The 23,367-nt window shown below is 41.5% G+C and overlaps 2 protein-coding genes across 6 annotated transcripts; both read left to right on the plus strand.

Moving 5' to 3' along the window:
- The first annotated feature begins 1,109 nt into the window (after nucleotides 1-1,109).
- On the plus strand, nucleotides 1,110-8,885 carry LOC118371886 (leukocyte elastase inhibitor-like). 2 transcript variants are annotated; one of them, XM_035757533.2, is made up of 8 exons: nucleotides 1,110-1,477; nucleotides 4,030-4,228; nucleotides 5,494-5,586; nucleotides 6,414-6,554; nucleotides 6,885-7,002; nucleotides 7,231-7,373; nucleotides 7,737-7,904; nucleotides 8,072-8,885. In XM_035757533.2, the coding sequence occupies exons 2-8, from the start codon at nucleotides 4,061-4,063 to the stop codon at nucleotides 8,474-8,476; spliced, it is 1,236 nt and encodes a 411-aa protein (XP_035613426.1). In that variant the 5' UTR covers nucleotides 1,110-1,477; nucleotides 4,030-4,060; the 3' UTR covers nucleotides 8,477-8,885. The 2 variants fall into 2 exon arrangements, with proteins under 2 accessions (XP_035613426.1, XP_035613432.1); XM_035757539.2 differs by lacking the exon at nucleotides 5,494-5,586 and having other exon boundaries at nucleotides 1,111-1,477.
- Nucleotides 8,886-10,315: 1,430 nt separating this feature from the next.
- Nucleotides 10,316-16,772, plus strand: pigm (phosphatidylinositol glycan anchor biosynthesis, class M). Of its 4 annotated transcripts, none has more exons than XM_035757576.1 (6): nucleotides 10,316-10,334; nucleotides 11,597-11,687; nucleotides 13,330-13,868; nucleotides 14,171-14,429; nucleotides 14,763-14,864; nucleotides 16,443-16,772. In XM_035757576.1, exons 2-6 carry the CDS (start codon nucleotides 11,622-11,624, stop codon nucleotides 16,608-16,610), a joined length of 1,134 nt encoding a protein of 377 aa, XP_035613469.1. In that variant the 5' UTR covers nucleotides 10,316-10,334; nucleotides 11,597-11,621; the 3' UTR covers nucleotides 16,611-16,772. The 4 variants fall into 4 exon arrangements, with proteins under 4 accessions (XP_035613469.1, XP_035613446.1, XP_035613454.1 ...); XM_035757553.2 differs by lacking the exon at nucleotides 10,316-10,334 and adding an exon at nucleotides 10,431-10,965; XM_035757569.2 differs by lacking the exon at nucleotides 10,316-10,334 and adding an exon at nucleotides 10,435-10,810.
- Nucleotides 16,773-23,367: the final 6,595 nt, after the last annotated feature.

Genomic DNA, 23,367 nt, shown 5'->3' on the forward strand with positions numbered 1-23,367 from the left:
CAAAGAATTCCAGTAGCCAAAAGCTGATCTTTCCATTTCCTCCCCATTGTCTGTCTTTCACTTATTAAACAATGTATTTCTGTTGGGCAAGTTGAGCCTTCTCTGAGAATTTTTTTTAACTGATGTACGAATTAGAATATTTATTCCAAAATATAAATGATTCAATAAATCATTCTGATTCCTATGTGTAGGTGAACGGCAGGCAATATGTGGCACTTACTTACTGCCTGTAAATAGATTTACATTTTCGGGCAAGTGATCATAATGTTTGGGCAACCACAAAAAATACTCCTGACTTGCCCGATGGGCAAGTGCGTTTCATGCCTCAATGTCAATCCCTGGCCTTCTCAGACAGCATATCCCTTGAGATAATTGTCAATCATTTAGAGCTCTTTCGTGTCTGTTTAAGCTTTGTGGTCTACACATTAAAATTACGTATAGGGATATTACAGTACACACTTGTTTGTTTATATGAGAAGTTATGTCCATTTTTTGAATAGTCACACCTAGTACTGTTGGTCTCCAAACATTTTGTGAAAGCTTTCCACCAACCGGTGAAGTACTCTAAATCTCTTCTGCTTGATTTGATGTAAGCAGAACTTTCTTACAATTACTTAAAATATTGAGGCAAACTTGGACATGAACACAGGAAAGAAAATGTGTGGACCACTTTACATTAATCGGCTGGATGATTTGAAGAACCATGTGAGCTCGGAGGACAATTGTATATATGAACCTGCCAGTTGTACATGTTGAACATATATGGTTAAAATGCTGTACTGTAGAGGGTACACTCACTGTTACCTTAAGGTGTATGTTTACTGTATTCTTTGATATCTACATTTTAGTGTACTGGAAAGGTCAAATATTTCTAGAACGAATTTGGATTTTATGCAAATTGTTGATATGTTTTCCTGGAAATAACAGCAATAAATACAAAATGCCCAAACAGTCTTGTTTATTTGTCTGTTGTAATTAGTTCCTACTCTCCTTTTTTTACATGTACTTTGTTTGTACTTTGAACTTCAGTACAGTTTTATCCACTTGATTGCCGTAGTAGTCAGCTGATGCGGAAGAGTGCGGTATGCGGAAGAGCACTTTACAGCCCACCAGGGGGTTTACACTATTTACCACAGCCATAGTCAGAATTAACTATATTGTAAAAATTCATGAAAACAAAAATTTGCTTTTTGGTATTAATTTAAGGTCTGGCATACGGGTATCAAGTGTGGTTATCGTTGAGGTTAGGTTCAAAATTCGTTTTTAAGAAGAGAAATGGTAGAAATAGGTGGGGTTAATGACTGGCTGTGGTAACTAGTGACTCCCCCCCACACACACACACACAGGGCGTGTCTGTCTTGTATATTACATATTTCAGATGGTTAGCTGAAACTTGTCTGTAGCAAACCACCCACTGAAGTCACCTGGCTGTAGAGAGAAAGAGAACTACCTGACATTGACAAATAAACATTAATTGGTGAGTAGCTGCGATACAATATTTTCTCAATCTAAAGGCACTGACTAATTTATTGTTAACCCTGTTGCCATTCTGATAGACGGATTTGCAGGTTGGTTGCGATTACTATACTCTTTTTTTTAAATTGGTGATCCTTATTTAGCATAAGGATTATTGTTTGCTTGGCTATCACCATAAATGTAACATCAAAGAGGACAGGACATTGATAATTCTAATCAATGTAGCTGGCTAACTAGATAGCTGATTAATTTTGCCTGGCTAGTGGCAACGCAAACTCTTTATTACGCCAGCCCTCCGAAATGATGTACTGTTATGTTGACTCTACCCACAGTCCCTGAGCTTATATTCACTCCGCGGCCGGGTTGAATAAAGACAAAACATTAGCCTACCTTATAAAATCCATAAATGTATAATTATTGTGCAATTATTGTGCAATTTATATCTGGCATAAGTGCGTAAGAGCACATTTATGCTTGATCCGAAAATGTGGTCGGAGACTCGGTATGAGGGTGTGACGCTTGACGAGCCTCCAGAGGCAGGCAGAAGCCAAGAACACGGATGGGTCTTTGCGTGTCAAATAAGCTTGTTGACCAATCAGGACCTGAATATGACTGTACGTCACATAATTTAACGTGTCATTAAATTACGTAGTTATTACACGTTGATTACACTATCACTCGTTTTTCATATGTCCAACGATTCATCGCTCCGTATGCTGTGATGCTGGTAAAGTTGTCTCGCGCACCTAAAGTGCTGGTCATTAAAAAAGCTAGCTAGCTCATGGATGCAAACAATGTTCTTCCCAAAAACATAGCAAAACGACAATCTGTTGCAGAAGCTATAGTTAGCTAGCCAACTATAGTTAGGTTTCATCATCTAAAATAACCCTCATTTCTAAAACAATTCTTATTTGATTAATGATGGTCGGACCCATCTATGTGAAGCTAGCCACAATAAGGATTAGCCACAATAGAATAGTGGGTTTTGCGGGTTAGCCTTCAAAATAAAAGTATGTCATTGACAGTGATGCAAATGAATACAAAGAGTAGAATTATGCCATAATTGAATAGATCATGCTAAGTGAATTTACACTGGATGTATTATACTTCAGAATTGCATTGGCGTCATACTTATTTAACTCTACAGCCTTACCTCTGGATTGTGGATCAATGACATGGGGTTTCAGTCTACTCAGTGACACCCAGAGAACATTAGCGATGTCATTTTCTCACCAATCCTTAAATGTCTTTGCCCTGTAAAAGAAGCAGATTAGAGAACTTTGATAATGTCGATTTATAATATTCTGGTGAGCAAAGGTTTCGTTTTTTAGGGCAACAAATAGGCTATTAATTTAATGACCAAAATAAGCTGCAAGTATATAATAATATTAGACAAGTTGACTAATAAATAGCCTACCAAAATGCTGAAAATTATAAGCAGAAACATATCTAACTCAGACAAAAAGAAACTGCATCCCCTGTCAAGAAATCGTTCCGGCGTCTGACTGTAGCCGACAGCGCATTTTCTATAAACGGGTTAGGGTCGGTTGTGGGCCTCAGATTTTCACTTTATCAAATACTGTCTGTACAAAACATTAGGAAAAACTGATCTTTCCATAACACTAACCAGGTAAAGTCAGGTGAAAGCTATGATCTCTTATTGATGTCACCTGTTCAATCCACTTTAAATCAGTGTAGATGGAGGGGGGCAGGTTGAAGAAGGATTTGTATGCCTTGATACAATTGAGATGTGTGCCATTCAGAGGGTGAATGGGCAAGACAAAAGATTTAAGTGCCTTTCAACGAGGTATGGTAGTAGGTGCCAGGCACACCGGTTTGAGTGTGTCAAGAACTGCAACGCTGCTGGGTTTTTCCATGTTCAACAGTTTCCTGTGTGTATCAAGAATGGTCCACCGCCCAAAGGGCATCCAGCCAACTTGACACTGTGGGAAGCATTGGAGTCAACATGGGCCAGCATCCCTGTGGAACTCTTGACACCTTGTTGTCCATGCCCCAATGAATTGAGGCTGTTCTGAGGGAAAAAAGGGGGGGTGCAAGTCAATATTAGGAAAGTGTTCCTATTGTTTTGTACACTGTGTGTAGTCGGGCGGTTGCGGATGGGTTGTTAGCAATTGCGGGCGAACAAAACAACCGCACACCACTGATATACATACTCAAGATGTACATACTCAAGATGTACATACTCAAGATTTAATCAGGCTGTAATACACGAGTAATTGTTAAGAGTACGTTTAAATGTAACTTTATTCAACATTCTGGCTTGTAAGGTACATTTACAACATTTTGCAGGCATTTGTTTCAGGATGTATATACCAATTAATTGTGTATTACACAGCCTGATTAATCAGACTGCTAGCTAGACTACATTAATTCTATGTTCTTTAGCCTACTTAGTCTTTCGCATTAGCCCAAGATAGCGCTCGCGATAATTGCATGTCATTGTATATAGGCTACTGTATATGACTGCTCTGTTACAATGAAGTTTAAAACCCAGTGCCCACGGACACTAACTTCTTAACCTTTCTTCCAAAGCTCTGCCAGCCTGCCTTTCCCACCTGTTACAATGGCATCAGTGTCTGTGGCCAACACCAATTTCTCTCTGGAGCTATTCAAGAAGATCACAGAGGTCAACAAAACAGGCAATGTCTTCTACTCCCCTCTAAGCATCTCCTCTGCCCTGGCCATGGTGTCCCTGGGAGCCAGAGGGAACACTGCTACCCAGATGTCAGAGGTGAGTCAGTGTAAACCATTTTCGGGGATCCCGTCCATCCAAAAACAGATACACTCAAACATAATCATCTTACTCTCACACATGAATCTCTTATGCAACTATACGTATGTTGATTAGCCTGTTTAGTATGCACGGACAGCACAGTGGTACCGGAATGAATACAGATATATTTCATAAAATAGTTTGATGGACTAGTCACTATCGACAAAGGTTGGATAATGTAGCCTTTACTTTTTGTCATTACCCTGTCTAATGTAAACTTGCATCAAGGCTAGATTGGATTTTTTTATATGTAGTCACATGCACAGGGTCATTTATTTAACAGTTCTCCACCTAAATTGACTATAGCTTCTCCCTTACACTGGAAAGGTTTTTCACGGGGGTTTTCTGAGATGAATAGGAAAGGGTGTGGCTGACAAATTGGTAGCCTGTCCATGACAATTCACAGAAGGCTTCCTTTTAGTCAGCAGATGAGGCTTTATTTGAGTACAGCCCTATTGTTGGAGAGCAATAAAGTAATCCCTCTTATCAGTCTCTCGGTTCCCATTATCTGTGTACAGCTAGTAGACATGTAGGTGCCAGATAAGAGTTTATGGTGTCATGGGATTTTAAAAAATATTTTTATTTTATTTAACCAGGTAGGCCAGTTGAGAACAAGTTCTCATTTACAACTGTGACCTGCCAAGATAAAGCCAAGCAGTGCGACAACACAGAGTTACACATGGGATAAACAAACGTACAGTCAATAATCAGGGGGCGAGGCCCTGACAGTTTAGATAATACATAAGAGTGGACTAAGTCTAATTTGTACAACCTCCATTTAGCTGTCAGCCAGCAGATTTATTATAATAACCATGGAATGTATTGTCCAATGTGATAAAGCTTTTCTGCAATATACTGAACATGTAGGTAGTGATGAAATAGCAGCAATGTCAAGTTGAAGTCATAAAAAGGGCGAATCTAGGGTGGGACAAGAATGCATACCTTCCTATTGAGCAATCCGGCTCGCCTAGTTAAATAAAGGATATAAAAAAAAATTGAGCAATCTTCACAGAACAAATACGATAGGGGTAGTCTCAATTTCTTTACCTGTTAAGGACTCAACGGCCTTAATTTACCACCCTACATTATGTTTTGAAGGATTATTTCTGGAACCTACACAGCTCGCCAGCCACACGCACACACACACAGTGTTGTATTCCACCCACTGCCCACATCTATGCTGTTCAAAAATGATAACCAATTGTCATACTGACGTCCACTAGGTCCTCTGCTTTGTCAAAGCGGACAAATCTGAAAAGGCTGACCCAGGACTACTCCAGCAAGTACAAAAGCCCCAGCTTCCGCTGGCTCTGAAGGTGCTAATAGAAGTATATAATAAGGAATGGGTAACCCAGGGGGTTCAAAGAGCGCTTGTTTCCAGATAACATTGGGCTGTTGGTGAGGTAGCCATTTGGTGGGAACAAGGTACTACTATTGGTGTTGGGCAGGGCTCTTCAACCCTGTTCCTGGAGCGCTACTCTCTAGTAGGTTTTCGCTCTATCCCCAGATGTATCTAACTTGATTAAGCTCATCTTTAGTTGAAGCGAAAACCTACAGCACAATGCTCTCCAGGAAAAGGTTTGGATAGCCTTGTTGTGGGGTCTGTATTTTCTGTTGTCTTTGTGGTTTATTTACAGTACTTCTGTGAAGGGATATAAGCCTCGTACACAAATCATCTTATAGCCTATGTACACAGTGTAGTAGTCACATTTGGGACTTGAGGAAACACAAGCATATTCTTTCTTTTCTTTTGTCTATATTCTTCATAACTCTTGATAAGCTGCCGTCTGAAAACGGAAATATAAACAGGAAAGTCTGGTCACACTCACACACAAACAAAGAATTCCTTATCCGCTTTGCGAGCAACATGAACGTAATCTGTGCTGGTCATGTCCAACCACCAAATGTCAAAATGACAAGTTATGCTGTTTCGATGCATTTTAATGTTGGCACTTTTTCCTGAAAACATTTCTTTATTTGGTGATGTGGTGGATGAATACAGTAAACAATGGCGGGTTTGTTTGCTAGCCGAACAACGTAGGAGTCGTGTTTCGGCTCTGGGTTTGCATGTCATGGATGCCACAGGACGATTCTAACACAATGTCACATTTTATAAATGTTATTTTTTTAATCCTGTCTGCAGTCCCTGCACCTCCACAAAGCTACAGATAGCGTCCATGTCGGCTTCAACAAACTCATGAGTGAACTGAACAAGAAGGGAGCCCCGTACGCACTGAGCCTGGCCAATCGCCTGTACGGCGAGCAGTCTTACCAGTTTGTTGAGGTAAAGCCCCATTGTTTACACAGTGGGTGGAGAAAGTGTGTGTCTAAGATTTAGATATTTTTGCTCAATCTGAATTGACACTAATGAATCAGTGTGTTAGGTTAAAGGTCATTATGCATTTCATTACACGTTGGAACATAGCCTTATGACGAAGAGAGTTGTCAACAAAAAAGATCATGGATAGAGTATCCTGTAAAATGCTATCATTATACTGTACAAACAATTATACTGTACATCATTGTAGACTATACACTATTATTTTAGGTACTTAGGGTTTGATAAAGCAAGGATATTGACTGTTGATTTTTGTGTCTCTGGTAAATGTGACAGACGTTCCTCGGCGACACCAAGAAGCACTACAATGCCGAACTGGAGGCTGTGGACTTCAAGTCCAATGCGGAGGCTGCCCGGCAGAACATTAATGCCTGGGTGGAGAAGCAGACCGCAGGTGGTTAGATGCCGCAAGCTGTCTCCATGTGCACAATAGTATTAATATTCTCAAATTCAGTGTAAAAATCAAAGGGGACTGGATTGAGAATGAATTGATCACTTACATTGTGTTCATATGGATTTTAAATCCATTAGGTGTCCATGATGTATCCGTTTGTTATGTAACTACACCTTATTACAATGTTACCATCACCTCTGTCATTTCTATGGCCTCTGTATTTTGTAGAGAAAATCAAGAACCTATTGGCGGAGGGGGTTGTCGACCAACTGACCAGACTAGTGTTGGTGAACGCCATCTACTTCAAGGGCAACTGGGAGAAGAAGTTCAAAGAGAGCAGCACCAGCGATGCCCTGTTCAAATTAAACAAGGTAGTGTTTACCCAACCGGCTTGACGTATAGAACGAATTCCCGACAAGATCTGAGGAGTGGCTTTTCACTTATTTTTCTCTGATGTGTCCGTTTGCACAATGAATGTGTAGTTACACCACTTTAGAGTAGCGCTTCTAAAGAAAAGATCTGACTTCCACTGAACTGTTGCTGTAGTCGGTTCCAGTCATCCCTTCTCTGAGTCTGTTGTGAGAGTAATGTTCTAGCTTGCTTCACTTTCATGAGTAACGGTGAGTAACCTTTACTACAATGGTGAAAATGCCTTGTAGTCACAAATTACACACAAGAAGGCAACTGTTAACAAAATATTTGGTGACTCCCTACCTTCCTTTCATTGACTACAGAAGGAGAGTAAGCCAGTGAAAATGATGCATCAGAAGGCCAAGTTCCCCCTGACCTTCATCCCAGAGGCCAACTGCCAGATTCTGGAGCTGCCCTACGTAGGGAACGAACTGAGCATGCTCATCATGCTACCTAATGAGATGGAGGATGACACCACTGGCCTGAAGAAGGTAGGACTCACCTTTACATTCAACAAGATGGGTTTTGTGGCCAACACAATACACATGGAGTATAAAGTTAACTTCAATTAGAAAGCTTGTTTTAGGGTTAGCTCACACTGAAATACGTGTCAATGTCTCAACCTTTTCCCCTTGCCCCTCCCACACACACAACGCAGCTGGAGAAGGAGCTGACTTACAAGAACCTTGTGGAGTGGACCAGGCCTGACATGATGGACACTGTGGAGGTTCAGGTGGGTCTGCCTAAGTTCAAGCTGGAGGAGAGCCTGGACCTGAAGGACTTGCTGGCCAGCATGGGCATGACGGACGCCTTCGACCACTGCAAAAGCGACTTCTCGGGCATGTCGCCCGACAACGACCTGGTGCTGTCCAAGGTGATTCACAAGGCCTTCGTGGAGGTCAACGAGGAGGGAACAGAGGCAGCGGGCGCCACGGCCGCCATCATGATGATGCGCTGTGCCATGAGGACGCCCACATTTGTCGCCGACCACCCCTTCCTCTTCTTCATCCGCCACAACCCCACCCAGAGCATTCTGTTCTACGGTCGCTACTGCTCCCCTTAGGGGCTATGTAGGAAATGGAACATTCCATGTGGAGGGAGGAAGGGCTTTTAATAGTATATACTGCAGCAGCTACATCAATACCCCATCTGTGTGCTTGAGTATATGCTTTGAGGTCAATGCCTTACCAAAGAATTGAAGAGTCAAGTGTATTTGTGATGAAATTAGGTTTAATACATTTCTTCCAGGCCTGATGTTACGAACAACACATTGTGCCTTATCATGATCAATGTTTCTCTACTTTCCACCTACTTCAACACACTGAAGTGCAATTATCCTCAAACATATTTTTATTTTGTGTTCTGATAATGAACTCTCCTAGTCTTCTGAAACTATACTGGTGTTTTTTTTGTTTTTTTCAAATTAAGCAACTATATGAAAGTTTACAGGAAATAAAGATATGATAAGTGTGTGGGTGTGTGTGTGTCATTTCCTGTGTGTGCACATGCACTGGTGTCTTAATCAATGATGTATATAAACCCTGGATTGCTAATGCTATGTATTGACCAATGAGAGGCTTTAGAGCCACTGGTCGGCCATATTGGCACTCCCCAGAAGAAACAGTCCTCTAGGAATGAATGGAATTCTAAAGCATTTCAATTAAATGTTTAGAGGACAAAATTACATGTACTTTAAGTATTTGTTGTAGGGGGGACAGTAACTAATTTTTTAAAAAAATATACTACATGTTTGTATGTTTAGCTCACATTTTAAAATGACGATGTCTGTAATATAATAAATGTGGCAAAAACAAATATATACACAAAATGCATTTTTATATCTTCCAAAATATGTTTTACACCAGTGGGGTAGCTTCAAAACAGCCCCTCTTTGTCAGTTATCTCTGTATCCCACACATACAATTATCTGTAAGGTCCCTCAGTCGAGCAGTGAATTTCAAACACAGATTTAACCACAAAGACCAGGGAGGTTTTCCAATGCCTCGCAAATAAGGGCACCTATTGATAAAAATAAAAAAATTTAAGCTAACACTGAATGTCCCTTTGAGCATGGTGAAGTTATTCATTAAACTTTGGATGGTGTATCAATACACCCAGTCATTACAATGATACAGGCGTCCTTCCTAACTCAGTTACCGGAGAGGAAGGAAACCACTCAGGGATTTCACCATGAGGCCAACGGTGATTTAAAACCATTACTGAGTTTAATGGCTGTGATAGGAGAAGACAGAGGAACGATCAATGACGTAGATACTCCACAATACTAACCGAATTGACAGAATGAAAGGGAAGCCTGTACAGAATACAAATATTTCAAAACATGCATCCTGTTTGCAACAAGGCACTGAAGTAATACTGAAAAAAATGTGGCAAAGCAATTCACTTTTTTGTTCTGAATACAAAGTGTTATGTGTTGTATTTGCCCCAAACATTACTGAGTATCACTGCATATTTTCATGGTATTTCGTTTAGTTTATTAGGATCCCCATTAGCTACTGCTCATGCAGCCGCTAGTCTTCTTGGGGTCCACATAAAACCTACAAATATATGACAAAGTACAGAACAGTAATACAGATAAGCTTGTAATTGTTAAGGACTGGGGAATTGTTCAGGATAAAAATCAAACGGAATGGAGCTAACTAAGCATAGACAGAATTCCAGTGGGAATGAGATTTTTGGAAAGAGTGGATTCCTGCTTTTTGGCTGACACATAAATTATCCTTACCCATTGTCCTTTACCCAGCTTGACACAAACTGAGAATGGTTACATCTGTGAAAGTTTCGAGAAGTAGAATTGTTTAGATTTTTTTGTGCATCCTCCGCCTTGATGAATCGGGCTCTTCGAGTCACGTGGTTTTGCTCTCCAGAACAGGGCACCGCTCAAATCGGTGATTAGTGGGGTAGGATTGAGTGTAAAATTATAAAAAATCAAATTATAAATAATATTCCTGGTGTTTGTGACACCCGCCGTTTGTTGAGACATAAATGAGAATACCGTCTGTCTTGTTAAGCTTTGACACAGAGTTTCTAGCTGATAAATTCATATTAGGTTATATTTGATTTACTGCTATATTTCTATGCTGAGGGCCTATGTTCCGAAAACGCAACGGAGTTTTAGATGCCAAGGATTCGGACATGTTGCAGCAGTGTGTAGAATTGAGATCCCGTGATGTGATAAATATGCAGATGGGCATAGTCAGAGGGAGTGTACAGTTGGGGGTAGAGAAAACACTGTGTCTGTACCCATACAGTTGGGGATCCGAAGTGCCCTGTGAGACAGGTTGAGATTGCCAAAATTCGAGTGGGGCTGAAAGTTTCTATGCTGAGGCAGTGAAGAGATTAGAGGATAGCGCAAGGGTGAGCCGGGAGTCCCCCAGTGAGTAGGCCTGAAGAGAGAGATCCAGAGAGGATGTGTTTTAGTAAGGTTGGATTTATTGCGTTTATAGCCATGGTGATCAACTGCACTGCACTGATGCAGCGGAAATCACATAAAATAGATGTGGTAGTTGCAGCAGCAGAGAAATATTTTGGGTGAGAGATTTTACTCTAGATCTACAGGGCGTTTTGAGAGGTGGTGCCATCCTCCCAGGCCGACAGCCTAGTGTAGGATCGTTTAGAGCCAAAGTAGCGGGATGGGGTGCTGGGTTTTTGGGGATAGTGTATAGGTGCAGGATTAGATGGTGGTACAATTTAGGATTTTCCCATTCCCCTTTTCTTTTTGGGACCAACATTTGCAATCTGCACTCCAAACTACGAAAGGCAGCAACACAACGTTTAGTCTGCCGGGAAAGCCACACGAAGAAGAAAACGCTTCCTAGTTAACAACAGGAGCAGCAGCAACTTCTATTGCTAGTCAAATCGTGAAAAGTATTATACAATTGATAAAATGGGCAAGCGATCTAGTAAGATGTGAATGTATCTAACGTCAGCTTGCTAGCTACATGATAAGAAAATGACACGGCATGGCTTTATCCCTTGCATTACCTACCTAGCAATAGTGTAACGTTAATTACAGTAGCTAGCTTAGCTGCTAGCTGACTTATTGTCGAACAGGTTGGACAACTAACGCTATGGCTTCTATCATGGAACGTGTCCTGTCCAAGCTTATGAATAAAAATGTACTTTTCACTGTGTCGTTTCTCGTACGACTTGTTTTGGTCAGTTTTGGCGTCTATCAGGACAGAACTATGGTGGTGAAATACACTGATGTTGATTATCACGTGTTTACAGATGCGTCAAAGTTCATCACGCAGGTAAGTTACCATTTCCTTAAATATTATAAATATATACATGCCTGTCAGACAGTTCTGCCATGAGATGTGTTGGTCTTCCTGGTGTTGATTCCAATGTGTTTTTTCCTTGCCAGAAGATACCGAACCTACCGTTAGGCTTGTTTACACTGAGCTGCACTGGGGTCAGAACGCAATTAGTCCCAAACTGTTTTTTGTGACATCGATATTTCAGAGAGTCCTAGCTTTCAGGAATGGGGTCATAATAGTGTATAGCCAAAACGGTTCAAACGATAGAGCAAAATACATAGGAAGAAAATAAATTCAAAATGCCACTTTGGCTTCTCTTAACAACCGTGAATATTTAATTAGATCTGTTTTCTACTTTTCCTGTCTTGCAAAGTACTAGGATGTCTCTGATTTTGAATCTGAATTTAGAGAACAACCCTTTTCGTCCTCATGCTAGCTAGCAGTAGCCACCGCAGCCATTTTGGAATGGCAGTGTCAGCCAATCAAATTGTATTTGTCACATGTGCCGAATACAACCTTACAGTGAAATGCTTACTTACAAGCCCTTAACCAACAATGCCGTTTTAAGAAAAATAAGTGTTAAGGAAAAAATAGAAAATAAGTGTGAAGTAAAAAAGAATTAAAGAGCAGCAGTAAAATGACAGTAGAGTGGCTATATACAGGGGGTACCGGTACAGAATCAATGTGCCATTTGATTAGATGTTCAGGAGTCTTATGGCTTGGGGGTAGAAGCTGTTAAGAAGCCTTTTGGACCTAGACTTGGCGCTCCGGTACCGCTTGCCGTGCGGTAGCAGAGAGAACAGTCTATGACTAGAGTGGCTGGAGTCCTTGACAATTTTTAGGGCCTTCCTCTGACACCGCCTGGTATAGAGGTCCTGGATGGCAGGAAGCTTGGCCCAGGTGATGTGCTGGGCCGTACACACAACCCTATGTAGTGCCTTACGGTCGGAGGCCGAGCAGTTGCCATACCAGGCAGTGACGCAACCAGTCAGGATGCTCTCGATGGTGCAACTGTAGAACCTTTTGAGGATCTGAGGACCCATGCCAAATCTTTTCAGGGCCTTCCTCTGACACCAATCAGCTCCTTTGTTGTTCAACGTGATGTTGCCATTCCATAATGGCTACTGTGGCTACAGCTGGCTAGCATGAGTTCGAAATAGGGCAGTGTTCCGGAAACTAGCAGTATTTCAATCTTCTCGATGGAGCAGTGTGGATAAAGGTCAAATTTGGAGTACAGATGCATATCCCATCCCTGTATTGATGTACGTTTTCTGACCCATATCTCGCGCCAGCTCCACGGTGTCTTAATGTAACCATGATTGCATTGCGAGCACAATGCAGTTCAGTGTAAACAAGCGTAACAGTAGGGTCGGTATCTTCTGGATAGTTTTATCCTTGATCCACTGGCTTGAGAATCAATGGGATAACATTTTGGTTGGATCTGTCAATGTTCTATTACTCATGCCCAAATCTTTATTTGAGACAATTTTGAGAGAATTTTGCTTTGTTTGAGAGAACCTACCAGCTGTGAGTCCCTGCTGGTGATAAGTTTGCGTTCCTGCAAAGCTACACTTTAGCAAACAGTGCTTTTTACATGTCGTGTAACCTGCATCATTCTGTCCTCCTGTCATTGCAGGGCCAGTCTCCATACCACAGATCCACCTACCGCTACACCCCTCTACTAGCATGGATCCTGACCCCTAACGTCTACCTCAGCCATGTCTTCGGGAAGCTTCTCTTCATCACGTGTGACGTGCTCTCAGGCCACCTGATCTACCTTATCCTTCGCCAGCGGGGACTTAGCTGCGAGGCTGCCTGCCGTGTCTGCTCCCTGTGGCTACTCAACCCGTTACCGGCCGGTGTGTCCAGCCGAGGCAACGCCGAGTCGGTCCTAACAGCCCTGGTTCTGGCCACACTGCTCTGCCTGGAGCTGAGGCAGCTCCCCATGGCAGCCATCTTGTACGGCCTGGCCGTCCACATGAAAATTTACCCGGTGACTTATGCCCTGCCTATTGCCCTATCCCTACAGAGAAAGCAGAATGCGGAGGAGAGGGGAGTGGGGTGGTGGAGGAGAGCTCTTGGGTTTCCCCTCAGGCTATTGAATAAGGAGCTGTTTCTGTTTGCCGGTGTGGCCGGAGTGATGTTCTGTGGATTGACTGTCCTGTTTTATAACATGTAAGTTTGGGCTAGCTCAGTGGGCCAATGCATACTTGAGTTGTTGTCGATGCTCCTAGTAAAGATTGGTTGGTCATTGACCATGAAAAGCTTTTCATTGTCAGTTGTGAAATCTGTTATGTCATAGTGCATTTAGATGCACTATTGTAAAGTGACTATTCTACTGGATGTCATAAGGTGAATGCACCAATTTGTAAGTCGCTCTGGATAAGAGTGTCTGCTAAATGACTTAAATGTAAATGTAATGTGTTTGATGCTTGTTTGCTAATGGTAAATCATGTTACCAATACAATTGTCCTAAGGTACGGCTGGGACTTCCTCCAGGAAACCTACCTGTACCACCTGACGCGGAGGGACATCCGCCACAACTTCTCCCCTTACTTCTACATGCTGTACCTGACTGCAGACAGCCCCTGGAGCCTGGCCCTGGGTCTGGCTGCCTTCCTGCCCCAGGCCCTGCTGCTGTTCCTGGTCTCCCTGGCCTTCCACACAGACCTGGCCCTCTGCTGCTTCCTCCACACCGCCATCTTTGTCTCCTTCAACAAAGTCTGCACTTCCCAGGTGAACATGACACTCCTCCATCTGTATCATGTTTGAAAGTGTTGCTAGGTGTTAAGTAAAGTTAAACCCATTAACATGGTATTGTGACACTGATATGACATGGATGGTAGGATATGTTAGGTTAAATTTTATGACACTTGTGTTGTGTTATCTGTTGTGTTGAATGTGACCTTTCCCCCAATCTGTATCATGCTGGTGCAGTGTTTTCTTTTTTTTGCTGCATTATATTGGTTGAAAACCAAGGGCGTGCATACTGTAACATAAAATCCATGGAATGCAGCTTGTGGGAATGTTATGATGCTGATGGTATGTTTTGTGTTGTTTTTGTTGTAGTACTTCCTGTGGTATCTATGTCTGTTTCCTCTCGTCCTACCTCGACTGACCCTGTCACCAAAACAAGGAGTAGAACTCTTGGCTCTCTGGTTTGCTGGACAGGTAGGTGCAGCATCATTGGTTGATTGTATCTGGATTTCTGTCCAACTGGCGACAGATTTTCATGTGAATATTCTAAAATCCAAATTAAAAAAACTATGTACATTTTCCCACCAGATATGTTTCCATCAAATTGACATGTTGCAGATAAAAGGCTGTGCGTGTTGACGTGGTGCACATAAAGCATTCATTTCACATTAAATTCCCATGTACTGAAATTTAAATGGGTTTTTCTCACATTTTCAACTCTGAGGGTTTTGTCACCAAAAATGTTACGTAATATAGCCAATGTTCTCTCTGGTATTGGGACGTGCGCTCTAGCCAACAGCTCGTAGATACAGTGCGGGTATAGCCTGCCCTACACAATGAGATGAGGCTATTATGGAAAAATGGGGGGGGGGACATGAATTCAGATGTATTAAGGTCGGAAAGTTCTCTACAGAGATGACAGAGTTTCTGACTTAATTCCGTTCACTAACATTTTTCCAAGTCGGAGCTAGTTTACTTCGATATCACGGCTATTATATCAATATTTGCACATAAAAGTCTTTCCACTGCCATTTCTCACACAATTAATTTGACCAGTGGTGGAAAAAGTACCCAATTGTTATACTTGAGTAAAAGTAAAGATACCTTAATAGAAAATGTCTCAAGTAAAGTAAAAGTCACCCAGTAAAATTCTACTTGAGTAAAAGTCAAAAAGTATTTGGTTTAAAATATACTTAAGTATCAAAAGTAAATGTAATTGCTAAAATGTACTTAAGTATTCAAAGTAACAGTATAAATAATTACATTCCTTATTTTAAGCAAACCAGAGGGCACCATTTAAAAAAATATATATAATTTCTACGGCTAGCCAGGGGCACACTCCAATATTCAAACATCATTTACAAACGAAGCATGTGTGTTTAGAGTACGCCAGATCAGAGGCTGTAGGGATGACCAGGGATGTTCTGTTGATAAGTGTGTGAATTGGACCATTTTCCTGTACTGGTAAGCATTCAACATGTAACGAGTACTTTTGGGTGTCAGGGAAAATGTATGGATTAAAAATACAATATTTTCTTAAGGAATGCAGTGAAGTAAAAGTAGTCAAAAATTTAAATAGTAAAGTACAGATTCCCCTAAAAAAAACGAGCTATATAGTACTTTCAATTATTTTTACTTAAGTACTTTACACAACTGAATTTTACAGACACAAATAAAGATCCCACTTTCTCTAGCGTATTTTGTTTTGTCGACAAAATTAGCTGTTTCCATCAAGTCTGTAGTGACATTTTTTTATCCGACGTACTTTACTTGCATAAAAAGGTTGGATGGAAACCTGGTTATAGTCCCATTATATGAACATAAAGGGCTTCAAAAAGAGACCCAATCTAACTTACTCTATACAGTATTACCAGACTAACCAAAATGGCTCCAATATTATCAAATGAAACAGTAGCTCAAAAATTATTAGTAAAAAAATACATAATGTGTCAGATTATAGCTTGCATCATATAAAATGACTTGTCATTGAAGTTGTATAGGCAATATACTTAGGAAAATGTATTTAGGGAATGTTTTCTTCTTTTGTCTCAGGGTATATGGTTGGCCACTGCGTACTACCTGGAGTTTGAGGGATACAACACCTTTCTGCTCATTTGGCTGGCTGGACTGATGTTCTTGATCATTAACTCATTCATAATGGTACAGATTATAACCCATTACAAACCATCAGACACTACGCAGAGATTGAAAGTAGAGTGATATCCGGACAACTACTTGAACACTTAATTCTACGCTCCTTGGATGTAAGGGATCAAGTGAAGACATTTCACTAGTAGACAACTTAGTTGCTGATAATTGCAATGCATTTGTTATTTTGTCTATATGGGAATTTTGTATATATAAAAACAAAAATACCTGGCATGGATGTCTATTCAATGGATGATATTGTATGTTGGTCGGTGATGTTTCAGTTTGGTAAAACATTTATATATATATTTTGAAACTGTACGTACACCATTTTGCAGAATTTATACAGGCTTAACAGCTTTTTCTACCCAGTAGTGAACTAAGTGAATAAAGTACATAGACATAAAGCAGGGTGCCTTTTAAATAAAACGTATCAGAAGGTGGCAGCATTTAGCTGATAACGGCACTAAAAGAGGCTCTATCCTCAAATATTTATGTCTCTGCTGGCTTAGCGTTAGTTTCACGAGCAATGCTACTGTACCTGTAGACTTCGTAATTTGCATTGGCTCGTGAAACTACTGCAAACTTCCTTCATACTGCATACAGATGCATAAAAATGGTATCCACGAGTTCATCTTACCCAATTTGTAAGTCGCTCTGGATAAGAGCGTCTGCTAAATGACTTAAATGTAAATGTAAGTAGAACAAGGGCCAAAATGCCAGAAGGTCATGAATGAGGCACAAGCAAGGGTGAGTTTACACTCCGTCCCTTGGGTTATGACCGCTGACTTAGTGACCCCTAACAGAGTTGTGTGTGTGTTCATGCTTGTGCGTGACTTGGCTGTGAGTTTGCATTCCCATGTCATGAGTCACACCTATTGCACTCAGTGCCCTCTCTCCAGCTCCACACCCACCCACCAGCCAAACCTAACCCGCACCCAATACGTCTCCAATGCTGTTTCATTTAGCCGCCTCGCCTAGTTGAACCTCCTCAACAACGCACAAAACATCCTGCTCAATAGGGAAACACTAAGTTCGGTTCCTTTAATCTACCGTGTTTACCTGGTAATGAGGGCTCTCTTTAAGCACTGACACATTTACTCTAGGCCCTGGGTGGGTTGCGTGACTAGCTCCCATCTGCTGGAGTCTGGGGTTGTGACATCATCCCCAAGGTCCTTGCTCATCAAGACCAACGACAAGGCGGGAGGGGCGGTGGGTGTGACCAATTAGAGCCAATGGTGTAGGGAGTAATGACTAGTGGGGGCGAACCGGTCACGCAACCCTCGCTGGAAAAGGATTAAGGTCTCATTGGTCTCCATGGATCAACCTCCTCATCCTCCTCCCCCTCCTCTATACAGCTGTCAATGCACATCAAAGGTTCTCCTTTGCGTCGTTGTTGCCCCGAGCCCCATGCCTTTCTCACTGCTGTACTGAATTGCACAGCCTCCTCTGCGCAGTCAGTCATGCGCAGTCAGTCAGATGTCGTGTCACAAGGTCGCCTGTGTGCTGACAAGGTTTAGGATTAAACATGTTAACTTCTATACAGCGCATTTACACTCGTATCACTGCAAAAGGGTGTGTCTCTGACAGACTTGGATCTTTTATATCCTTGAATGCTAAGTGACTCTGATGCTATTGTCACAGATAGTGATGTACTATTGTAGCTGGAGGGATGATGTGTAGCACACAACTCATTCTCTCATATAGTCCCTTTGTTTCTCAGTGACAGCTAGCTAATGGTGCAACTGCATACTACTTGCTGTATGTGCCACCATTACATGCTAATTAATGTCATGGTAGCTTATTATACTGAACAAAAATATGAACGCAACAATTTCAGCCCCAGCCATTAAGAATGAGATTTTACCCACAAAAGGGCTTTATTACAGGCAGAAATACCCCTCAACCACAGCTGAAGTCAGATGTGGAGGTCCTGGGCTGGCGTGTTACACGTGGTCTGCGGTTGTGAGGCCAGTTGAACTTACTGACAAATTCTCTAAAACAACATTGGAGGCGGTTTATGGTAGAGAAATGAACATTCAATTCACTGGCAACCTCTATAGTGGACATTCCTACAGTCAGCATGCCAATTGCACACTCCCTTAACTTGAGAGATCTGTGGCATTGCCTTTTATGATCCCCAGCACAAGGTGCACCTGTGTAATGATCATGCTGTCTAATCAGCTTCATGATATGCGACACCTGTCAGGTGGATGGACTATCTTGGCAAAGGAGAAATGTTCACTAACAGGGATGTAAACACATTTCTGAACAACATTTCAGAGAAATACGCTTTTTGTGTGTATGGAACATTTTTTATTATTTTATTTCTGTTCATGAAACATGGGACTAACACTTTACATGTTGCGTTTATATTTTTGTTCAGCATACTGTGATTTGTTAAGTTTGGTATGGTTACATAATAGAGAAGGTTACATAACGCTAATATGAAAGGAATGTGGTTGGTCGGGGTGGGAGCATAATGCAAACGTCTAACAACCCAAGATTGTGTTTTCGAATCTCATCACGGATAACTTTATTATTTGCAACTACTTACTACTTTTTAGCTACTTTGCAACTACTTACCATGTTAGCTAACCCTTCCCCTAACCTTAACCCCTAGCCTAGCTAACATTCGTGTTAGCCACCTAGCTAATGTTAGCAACAACAAATTGTATTTCGTAACATCATACGTTTTGCAAATTCGTAATCTATCGTACAAAATGGATGACGGACATCCGCATATGAATACATATCATATGAAACGTAACGTCATACTAAATGGAGTGCCTCGGATTTGCGTGGAAGAAGTACCCAATTATCATACTTGAGTAAAAGTAAAGATACCTTAATAGAAAATGACTCAAGTAAAATTTAAAGTCACCCAGTAAAATTCTACTTGAATAATAGTATTTGTTTTTAATGTTAAGTAACAAAAGTACATGTAATTGCAAAAATATTATTGAGTAAAGTAAATGTAGAAATCATTCCTTATACTTAAGCAAACCAGACGGCACAATTATCTTGTTTTTATTTACGGTTAGGGCAACACTCCGACATAATTTACAAATGTACATAATTTACAAACAAAGCATTTGTGCTTAGTGAGTCCACCATATCAGAGGCGGCACTAATGGCCAGGGATGTTCGCTTGATAAGTGCGTGAATTGGAACATTTTCCTGTCCTGCTAAACATTGAAAATGTAACGAGTACCTTTGGGTGTCAGGGAAAATGTATGGAGTAAAAAGTACAATCATTTCTTTAGGAATGTAATAAAGTAACAGTTGTCAAAAATATAAATAGTTTAGTACAGATACCCCAAAAAACGACTTAACTAAACATACTTTAAAGTACTATTAAGTACTTTACACCACTGTACAGAATATTATAAAATGCTCTGACACCAGGTTGAGGGAAAACTTCACCCCAGAGCATATTAGGCATCCAGTATGTTAGGGTGTTCTGTTTTTCACTCTTACTTTGACTTATTTACGCCATGTAGCCTTTTTAGTTTTCTATTTTTGTTTGGACGACAACAACAACATACATGAAGAGACGACAATCTGGCACTTGTGATATTGGGCTGGGAGTCTGTATTGTTGCAGCATACACAGAGTGTATTGTTGGGGACCTTTGAGGATATTGAGCTCATTTATCATCCTGTCTTTTCCCACTGTGTCATGAAAGAAGGTGATGCTTTTATCTCAACTGTGTCTGGAATTCAAATGAAACCCACCATAGTGATGTTTATCATAGTGTCTTTGTATATGAAATTAACTACTGGCTTAGCTCGAAAGTTCCTTCTCGGGTTCATCAGGAAAAAAAATAAGTTTACGTGAATCTCTGTCTAAGTCAGGTGGTTACCTCAACACAACATCTGACACCACCAACGCTTAAAAGCCTGGATGCAGTTATCACTGTTTTTACTTTAATATTTTTGTCATTTAGCAGACGTTCTTATCCAGAGCGACTTACAGGAGCAATTAGGGTTAAGTATCTTGCCCCAGGGGACATCGGCAGATTTCGCACCTAGTCGTTTTGGGGATTCGAACCAGCAACCTCTTGGTTACTGGCCCAATGCTCTTAACCGCTACGCTACCTACTTTTAAACAGTGGCTTACATTTACCCCCCATTCAGCATCCCCTGCTGTCCCAACGTGGTCCTGGCCACCTCCCTTTAGGCACAGTGGGCAGGAGCCACTGATCCCTGGTGTGTGGGGGGGATTTACCTGAGAGTGGCATGGGACTCACTGTGAAGGCCTGGACGAGCTTGCTGAGCAGATCCCAGATCTTCTGTGGAATGTGGGGGCTATTGGCATAGCACTGAGATGGAGGGCACAGCGGTGCCATACAGAGGCACATGGTTTGCAAGTGTTTGATGCCATTCCATTTGCTCCCTTCCAGACATTATTATGAGACGTCCTCCCCTCTGCAGCCTCCACTGCATCCAGTGCCATGGAACATTTAGTGCCATAGTTTATCTTTCTAGACTCATGGTGCTCCACACAGCCGCCGTGGGAAAAGACTATGGCTTAAACACGCGAACACACACACACACATTCTAATCCGCTACAGTCACATTGCCACTGATACAGACAACATCTGTCCTGGAACCGTGATATAGCCTGCTGAGCTAAAGCCGTCCTTAATAACTTGGCCAGTCTGTCCCAGGCTCTGGGGGATAAACCCATTCTTCTGAGACCACCACGTCTACTAGTGTCATTTAAGCCCTAAACGGTGAACGAATCCTGGTTCCCCTTTGAAAGCTAGTTCGGGAGGGTTGCCACGATATATTGCAGAAGGAGAGGTCAGGAATGACTGTCAAAAGACCATGTTATGGATCATCGAGAGGATGGAATGTAGAAAGTCAGTAAACCGCACTATATTCTACTGCCTGGGACAGCACTTCATTTTCTATCCGTAGGCTCTATGTGTGTTCTTGTTCACTTCCCTTCATGGATTCAAGTACAAAAGAGTGGTGTAAGAACTATGGTGGAAACTCCCTCTAGTCTAGACCATGCCCACGGCAATCCAATGCTTTTGAAGAGGAGTGCACTTCAGGTGAAAGGTAGAGAGTTGTGAGGCAAAGCAATATCATAAACGTTTCACTATCCCAGACTGTAGAATTGACATGGGTGAAAGGGCAGAGGGATGTAGGATACATTGTCATCTGAGCTAGTATGAAAACGATCACATTAGGCAGAGTTAGAGGCAAGCTGAGGCATAAGGAGCAAGCTGCTCTGTTGCTTTTCATTTTGTTCTATAATGGCAATGTCCATTTATTGAGTTTTGGGCCATACGTGTGTTCTGAACAATGTAGCTTTGAGTTACAGTGCCTTGCGAAAGTATTCGGCCCCCTTGAACTTTTCGACCTTTTGCCACATTTCAGGCTTCAAACATAAAGATATAAAACTGTATTTTTTTGTGAAGAATCAACAACAAGTGGGACACAATCATGAAGTGGAACGATATTTATTGGATATTTCAAACTTTTTTAATATTGAAATGGAAGGAGTATCAGACCACTGCAAATCTACCAAGACCTGGCCGTCCCTCTAAACGTTCAGCTCATACAAGGAGAAGACTAATCAGAGATGCAGCCAAGAGGCCCATGATCACTCTGGATGAACTGCAGAGATCTACAGCTGAGGTGGGAGACTCTGTCCATAGGACAACAATCAGTCGTATATTGCACAAATCTGGCCTTTATGGAAGAGTGGCAAGAAGAAAGCCATTTCTTAAAGATATCCATAAAAAAGTGTTGTTTAAAGTTTGCCACAAGCCACCTGGGAGACACACCAAACATGTGGAAGAAGGTGCTCTGGTCAGATGAAACCAAAATTGAACTTTTTGGCAACAATGCAAAACGTTATGTTTGGCGTAAAAGCAACACTGCTCATCACCCTGAACACACCATCCCCACTGTCAAACATGGTGGTGGCAGCGTCATGGTTTGGGCCTGCTTTTCTTCAGCAGGGACAGGGAAGATGGTTAAAATTGATGGGAAGATGGATGGAGCCAAATACAGGACCATTCTGGAAGAAAACCTGATGGAGTCTGCAAAAGACCTGAGACTGGGACGGAGATTTGTCTTCCAACAAGACAATGATCCAAAACATAAAGCAAAATCTACAATGGAATGGTTCAAAAATAAACATATCCAGGTGTTAGAATGGCCAAGTCAAAGTCCAGACCTGAATCCAATTGAGAATCTGTGGAAAGAACTGAAAACTGCTGTTCACAAATGCTCTCCATCCAACCTCACTGAGCTCGAGCTGTTTTGCAAGGAGGAATGGGGAAAAATGTCAGTCTCTCGGTGTGCAAAACTGATAGACATACCCCAAGCGACTTACAGCTGTAATCGCAGCAGAAGGTGGCGCTTCAAAGTATTAACTTAAGGGGGCTGAATAATTTTGCACGCCCAATTTTTCAGTTTTTGATTTGTTAAAAAAGTTTGAAATATCCAATAAATGTCGTTCCACTTCATGATTGTGTCCCACTTGTTGTTGATTCTTCACAAAAAAATACAGTTTTATATCTTTATGTTTGAAGCCTGAAATGTGGCAAAAGGTCGCAAAGTTCAAGGGGGGCGAATACTTTCGCATGGCACTGTATATGTTTGAGGATTGATAATGCATTATGACACGCAGGTCATCCTTTAAAGATGATCACTTGCATTTTTTTTTTTTGACGAGGCAAGTCAGTTAAAAACAAATTCTTATTTTCAATGACAGCCTAGGAACAGTGGGTTAACTGCCTGTTCAGGGGCAGAACGACAGATTTGTACCTTGTCAGCTCTGGGATTTGAATTTGCAAACTTCCAGTTAC

The sequence above is a fragment of the Oncorhynchus keta genome, chromosome 4 (assembly GCF_023373465.1).
Source record: "Oncorhynchus keta strain PuntledgeMale-10-30-2019 chromosome 4, Oket_V2, whole genome shotgun sequence".
Taxonomy (NCBI): domain Eukaryota; kingdom Metazoa; phylum Chordata; class Actinopteri; order Salmoniformes; family Salmonidae; genus Oncorhynchus; species Oncorhynchus keta.